This window comes from Acanthisitta chloris, unplaced genomic scaffold (genome assembly GCF_000695815.1).
Source record: "Acanthisitta chloris isolate BGI_N310 unplaced genomic scaffold, ASM69581v1 scaffold6680, whole genome shotgun sequence".
Classification (NCBI taxonomy): domain Eukaryota; kingdom Metazoa; phylum Chordata; class Aves; order Passeriformes; family Acanthisittidae; genus Acanthisitta; species Acanthisitta chloris.
Window position 1 is genome coordinate 10,849 of NW_008652107.1, and position 7,410 is coordinate 18,258.

The 7,410-nt window shown below is 41.1% G+C and overlaps 1 protein-coding gene across 1 annotated transcript in view; it reads left to right on the top strand.

Annotated features, from left to right (window-relative positions):
* ESRP1 (epithelial splicing regulatory protein 1) overlaps window positions 1–7,410 on the top strand; it is a gene marked incomplete at its 5' end in the record, with an annotated part of 30,356 nt that overhangs the window by 10,844 nt on the left and 12,102 nt on the right. The window contains 7 exons of the mRNA XM_009075908.1: window positions 315–413; window positions 518–572; window positions 2,457–2,567; window positions 2,656–2,788; window positions 2,872–2,914; window positions 4,357–4,654; window positions 6,170–6,392. Of these exons, the coding sequence (XP_009074156.1) occupies window positions 315–413; window positions 518–572; window positions 2,457–2,567; window positions 2,656–2,788; window positions 2,872–2,914; window positions 4,357–4,654; window positions 6,170–6,392 (962 nt within the window). The remainder of the gene's footprint in view (window positions 1–314; window positions 414–517; window positions 573–2,456; window positions 2,568–2,655; window positions 2,789–2,871; window positions 2,915–4,356; window positions 4,655–6,169; window positions 6,393–7,410) is intronic.

A 7,410-nucleotide genomic window follows, 5' to 3' on the forward strand; every position in this document is an offset into this window, starting at 1 on the left:
AGAGGACAGGACTCCCGTTTGTTCCACATGCAGAAGTGTATCTGTCAAACATCCATAATTCATGGGCATATTAAATATATGTCCTTGCTGTGGGGCCTCATGTCCCCAGACACTTTCTGGAGTGACCTCGCACTCCCGCAGGTGGCAGTAGTTAGAGGCCAAGGCAGAGCAGTTAATGTATCCCAGCAGGAAAATGGATTAAATCTTCCTCTGAGAAGCAACTTGCCATTAAGGATAACATGAAAGCGTGTTGCTCTAGCAGGAAGTCAATTAGAAATCTGTTTGGTGATGATTGACTTAACTCCAGCATGAAGATTTAAATCTTGACAAGAACAGTCCAGCATTTCCCTATGGAGCCTCTCAAGTTGAAGATATGGGGAATATTATTTTAACGCTAATATCTGAACCACACAGTAAGTAATTTTGATGAATGAGGGGTTTTTTCTGTTCCTCCTTTGGTTTTGCTGCCTGCCCAGTATGCTGACAAAATAGGAAATAACTTTGCTGTATTTCATAGATCACCGATTTTCAGACCCAGAAAGAGTGAACTACAAATTTGAAAGTGGGCCTTGGTAAGTACTTTCTTTCCTTGCTGCCTGTCCTTCAACCCCCACCACTTTTTGTTTAACGTTGCTGTGTAGATAAACTGTACTTCTCTGTATTCCTAATTTGCAAATAGCTGTTACTGTTATTTTTATTATCTTGCTGCTGCTGTGGGAATCGATTAGCTCCTTTAAGTGGGAAAGGGAACAGATACTCTGATCAGATGTAAGCCAGTTTTCTTGTTAGGCTTCAATGTTGTCTCTTAGCTGCTGATAGTTCTGGGTTCTGCTACTAAGTGCTTATAATGGGTGCTAAGTGTGCTGTGCTATTAAAAAAGAATGCATGCAGCTTTGCAGAAGTAACCCTACTGCTTGCTACTAATTCTTGGACTCTTCCTGCAATTTGCTCCACAGTTACTGCACATGCATTTATTTTTTTATAAAGAAGAAACAGTTGCATAAACATACTGTGCCAGAGATACTGTGCAACCAGTCAATTGCTTAAGCTATGATGATTGTCTTATTCCCAAATATGTTTTAAACATAAAGCATTATCAGCTTTTGATGACTGCTTTGTGTTTGGTTGGATTTTTTTTTTAATATAACTGTGCTTTTTCTATATTCAAAAAACAGATTTTTTTTTTTTTAGTGGTTTGCTGGATGCTTCCTGTGCAATATCACAGCAGACTCATGTTAAACTGACCTTATTTATATGCCCATCTTGCACAAATACTTTCTTCTCTTTTCCATGTTAAGGAACTGTCATAATGGTAGATGATGCTGACACTTGAGCCAAAAGAAGAAAGAAAAGAATGCAATGATATTGGCAGAAAATATCCAGATTAGCTCAGGGGTTCAGCATTGTTCTAAGCATTTTCTTTTTCACTATCAAAGTTCTGGGATGAGGTGGAAGATTCCCATCTTATTTGAGATAGTGAGAAGTACAGAATTAGGAGCCAAGGGGGAACAATTTGGGAGAGACATCTACAGAAAGGCCAGCTGAGACATTAAAAGAATAGTGCGAAACATGACAGTCCTATAACAAGGCATGCAACAGCCCTTTTGTACGAGGGAGTCCTCTGCTACTGAACAACACTTGATCTGCTTAATCAATCACAGTCTCTTCTGTGCAAAAACCTGTTCTTGCAATAGCCAGAAAGGCAGCCTTGGGTAGCTGTGAGTGCTTTGTTGTACTTGACACTTTTAACAAGTAAGAGAACAAAAGAGACTGTGGTAATGACCAATTAAACCTGTCTTTCTGTGGCTGAACTATTCCCATGCTAAGCAGCTAATGTAGCCTTTAGCTATATTAGTCTCTAGTAGCACAGTGATGGCCTGAACAAGCAATGTTAAGGCTCAACTCTTTGGTCAGGAGTCCTGTGTGTGCTGAGCATAGCCCTGAACAGATTTGGTCTTGGCTTGTGACTGGCTTTACACACTGTCACAGTAGAAATAATAAGCACTAATCTCAGTTACATCTAATCTCTCTGCTTCAATTTCCACATAGCTAGATTAGAATAGCAAGTGCTTGATTTGATTTGATTTTTTTTTTTTATACACTAGTAACCCTGTTCAGATAACAGAGAAGCACAAATGATGTTGGGAGCAGGAAGTAAATTGGGAACATGATCAAAGATATGAGAGCTAAAGGAGCAAATGTGGTAAAGCAGGAAAGGGGAAATGAAAAATGAGCAGCTTAACAGAGCTTTCCCTGGGAGAGACCTGTACAGTGGCTTTCAGTTATGGTGTGGCTTTAGGTGGTGGTAGTGGCACTTGAGCCACAGTGCCATCCAGCAGACATGGAGCAGGGACAGAAACCTGGCCCTGGAGCACAAATGACAAGCAATGAGAGTAGTGTGTGGCACATACTACAGGCAGATGTCTCTGCATCACTCCCGCTTTCTGTGCCTGCAGCAGCAAGATGGAACTTGTGGATGACAACGCTGTTATCCGAGCAAGAGGATTGCCATGGCAGTCATCTGACCAGGACATAGCGAGATTCTTCAAAGGCCTAAATATTGCCAAGTTAGTAGCTAAGGATTTACCTGTACATTTGTAATGCTTCAGCTGCATTGGTCATGGAGTTTTCTCTCTTTTGATTTAAATTTCGTAGGGGAGGTGCTGCACTCTGCCTCAATGCCCAAGGCAGGAGGAATGGGGAGGCTCTTGTGAGGTTCGTAAGCGAAGAGCATAGAGATCTAGCGCTACAAAGGCACAAGCATCACATGGGCAATCGATACATTGAGGTGTGTGACACAGGCTTTGAAATCCTCTGTGCAAAAGGAATACAAATAGCATGCCAGTCACATGTTCTCTCTCCTTTCTTTAGGTATACAAGGCAACAGGCGAAGACTTCCTTAAAATTGCCGGAGGTAATTTTTAGGGGATGCAAAAGGGTGGTTTTCAGCATCTGACTTCTGGCTATAAACTGCACCTGTTGAATGTGGCCTTTCATTTTCTTTCTTTGAACAAGTAGTTGGCCGGTGTATTGATAAATATGTACTCTGCTAGCAGCAGTTCAAGATAGTCCATGATTTATCTGTCTACCTTTCTCTTCCACATTTTGGCTTTTTCAAGCAGCCTGTCAAATGAGGATTTGATAAAGCAAAGTGATCTTGTATACAAACTTAATTGGTTAGCTTATCTTCTAACTGTAGGGTTCTAGACGTTATTGATTCCTGAAAAACAAAATCAGAGTAGTTTTTCAAAACACTATGACTGCTGTTGCTGTGGAGACTTGCACCTCAGAGCAAACATATTACACTGTAAATATAAGGGGTTTATGGAACCGATTTTCTTCAAATCTTTGCCTCAAACTTAAATGGGGATTTAGGAGAAATGCTTGTTTAAGGAGACTATTACAATATTTGCAGTCATGAATTGAAAGTCCTGCAAAATTTGCTCTACAAACTCTCCCTTGGTCTCTTTCTCTCCTTTATGGCTGCAAGCATGCGGAATTTGAATTAAGATCCAATAAACTGTTGCATCTACAATACTACATTACGGTCCTTGCTGATTCCTGACACATTTGATTTGGGGATTGTAAGTGACTAACTGTGTATCTGAGGTTGAGGTTTGGAGTGAGAGAGGTTGTCTAGCTGTCAATTAAACAGCTAATTGATAGGCTTGGTAATAATTATACCATTCAAAGTAAGGACATGGACATTGCACATTGACATTGGTGAATGTGCATTGGTGCATGTCTTGTACAATCCAACTTAGCTGTAAGTGAAAGGACTAAATTAAGATGTGAAGCAGGTTAGCAGCTAGCTTTGGTTAGGGTAGTGTTATAAGTATCACTGATCTTCTCCTAAAGATACTGGAAGTAGAATTGGCAGACTTTGTCAGTTCTATCAGGATAGGATGAAATTCCTGAGCTGTTTTCAACATGCCCTTCCAACTTTCTTTCCCAGCACAATGATCTGGGTACTTGGTTGCTATATATTATAGCTTCAGAGCATGCTGAAGGTATTCCAGAGTTAGAAAGGCAAGGAGCACAGTAGCACAGGTACTGCTCACACAAGAGATTCACAGCCTGTTTTCCTTGGGCTTCGACCATTGCATGTACTTCCTATTTTCCCTTTGAATAAAGATGAATCTCTTCTAAATCATAGAGTAACATTATTATGCATTGATGGGAAGTATCCTAGACAATATATCTAATTTATCAGGGGACATCTTTCTTGACTTTATAGGCAAATATTGTTCTACCAGCTCACAAACTGACTGGGGAGGATGTAGCTATGCCAGACTTGTTCATGATTTTTACGTATCTGCCTAGACTTAAGTACTTCTGTACTTTTTCTTGTTAAAGGCACTTCCAACGAGGTTGCGCAGTTCTTGTCGAAAGAAAACCAAGTGATTGTCAGGATGCGAGGTCTTCCTTTCAATGTAACAACAGAAGAAGTGCTGGCTTTCTTTGGCCAGCACTGCCCTGTAACAGGAGGAAAGGAGGGAGTTCTCTTTGTCACGTACCCTGACAGCAGGCCAACAGGGGATGCCTTTGTCTTGTTTGCTTGTGAGGAATATGCACAAAACGCACTGAAAAAGCATAAGGACTTGCTGGGGAAAAGGTACATTGAACTTTTCAGGAGCACCGCCGCAGAAGTTCAGCAGATAGGTATAAACCTTGCTAGCATTGGCTTCTTGTAATGCAGATTTCTTCCTTGGCAGTAGTGGAAGCAAATACTGCTTGACCATGACTTGAAAGTTTCTTTTATCTTCTCTCACTCTTGACTCTTGCTGGAATGAGTGCTGTCTGAGTTTCTATGAGGCTTTGCTCCCTCAAAATGTAACATCTTATAGTATATGGATGTTCTCTATCATATATACAAACCTTTGGGGTTTTGGCTTCCAATAGCCTTGCAAACAGCAGTTATAGCAGAAAGTTGATATGGGTCTAGTACTTTACACTACAGATACTGAATTTGACTAATTCCAATGATGGTTTATTTGGGGGGAGTGTTAGCAACAAAAGATCAAGATTTATCTGTAGTCACTGACAAAGAAAAGCAGAGCCTTTTGATGTAGTCATCCTCTTCAGAGCAATGTATTATGAAATGCCTCTGAGGGCAGATCTCTGCTATCTTCTGCCAGCACTGGCTACCTAGCAGAGGATGGCAGAACCTTGTGAAACGGCCTGAAGGTTGTCCCCTCTAGTGTTAACATGGCTTGATGGACCATTAACTGCAGGTATTGCTGACAGGGAAAAGGAAGTAGAGCTGAGAAGATTGTTTAAGTTTCCAACTACTTTTAGAGCTACAGTTGCAGTCAGTAACTTCTAAATATGATTCTAAAAGGTGTCATCTATGATGCCAACCGATAGTTATGTCCTTGTAACCAAGGAATGGTGCGGCCCTATTCTCCCAAACAGAAGAGATTTCAGTGCCTTGTTTTGAAAGGTGACACCAAGGATGAGAAGGCAGAGCTGCAATGCTCACTCTTATCATTGTATTTTTCTCAAGTGGTCTCGTGTGCTTCTTTGTTTAGTCAAACCTTCTGATAGCTGTATAAATGTAAATGAATCTTAACTTTACTCAGAGACATTTGGGATGGTGATTGAATATTCAGTAAACTCTTCACCAGACAAGGTTTTTACTGTTAAAATTATTAACAAGGAAACTCAAATCTGTGACTGTCACAGATACTGTGATTCAGTAAAGCCACCTATGTTATGTGAATGGACTATTGCATTCCAGGTCAGGGCTGTTTGGTAGTGAAATATGCTTGTAATTTCCAGACTCTAGTCCTAAAGCATTGCAGAGGAGATATTTTCAGACAGAAGCATCTCCATGACTCTGTAGATGATAGAATGTTTTAGGACATTTTCACAATAAAAATACTGTAGAAATACAGGTATAAGATATCTTCTGAGAGTTATGTTAACAGGTCAAGTAAATTCTCCAAAACATAGTTTATATTTTTCTTGAAAAATTGACCAAATATTTACTTAAAAAATCTGAATTATAAGTACTGCTGTTGTGGTTTAAGCTCAGAATCTAGCTCACTTGTTTCTTAAAGTAGTGCCCAGAGTGAAAACAGATGGCATTGGGGTTACATTCTTAGCTAGAAGAATGAGTTGAAGAATGAGTAAGGAGGCTTCCTGTAACCTCTCTGTTCTCTTTTATGCAGGTGCTGAACAGGTATTCTTCCACACCTCTCATTCCTCTCCCAGCAGCACCTATTCTTCCAGTATTACCTCAACAGTTTGTGCCTCCCAGTAACATCAGAGACTGCATACGTTTGCGTGGTCTTCCCTATGCTGCTACTATAGAGGACATCCTGGAATTCTTGGGAGAGTTTTCTACAGATATTCGGACCCATGGAGTTCACATGGTACTAAATCACCAGGTTGGTAGGCACCACTTTTCTAGCCACTCTGCTAACTGTCTGTATATATGAACACAGTCCTTCTGATGACATCAATGGGGAAGCACCTTTGAGATTGGTGTTAAGGGGCCTCCAGCTCTCCTCTGATAGTGTCATGGCAATAGATGATTTGAACCTTGCTATGCCAGCTGCAGCATTTGCTGTGGAGTGGTTTCTGTTACTGAGATCAATGTGCTAAAAGCAAAGCCACAGTCTTGGAGGGGTTGGTGCTCCTGGAGCAGCAACTGTGGTCCTGTGCTGTAGGAGGCTTGAACTGAAGAGTCTTGCTCAACAGTATTCATGATTCCTCTTGTACCAAGGGTGGATTACCTTCAAAGTAGAAGTGTGGGCAATGTTAGCTCTCAAAGGAGTGGTTTGCCCCTGCCTTGCTGAACAATGTGCTCCAGGTTTATTTGAGGAGAAATGTGACCGCGGCTTTCTAGAGACAGGGCAACTCAGAAGCTGAAGCTTTGGGTTTCCTGGACTGTGTTGTTGCTTTCTTTAAACAGTCACACCTAAGCACCGAGGTTAACAGCTCATTGACATGTATAATGGGTCACATCTTTGCCGTTGTTTTGTGGAAGCAGTTTCTACCAAAGCCTTTTTAGACAAAGGATTGTGCATTCTTGTGATCTTTATCTGCATATTCTTGTGACTTAGTGGGGAGGGAGGAGACAGCCGCTCCTCTTAACTCTTCGGAAATGCCCTGAGTGGTTCAACTGATTGTTGTGGTATAAAAATGGTGGTTTGACAATTGTTTCAGTTTAGGTTTAGTGTCAAATGTTTAGATGCTAAGGCAGAAGCAATGATCTACAGTAGTATCAACCCTTGCCAGTAATAGTGAAAGAACCTGAAAACTGGTGCGTGCATTGTAGTCCTGAGGGCTGTCAGCAACCCTTGCCCTGCCCAAAGCTGTCAGATCTATTTTTTTCCCCCAGATACTGCTTTTGCCTGACTACTAGATCTTTTTTTTCTTTCTCCATCCTCCCACCATTCCTGC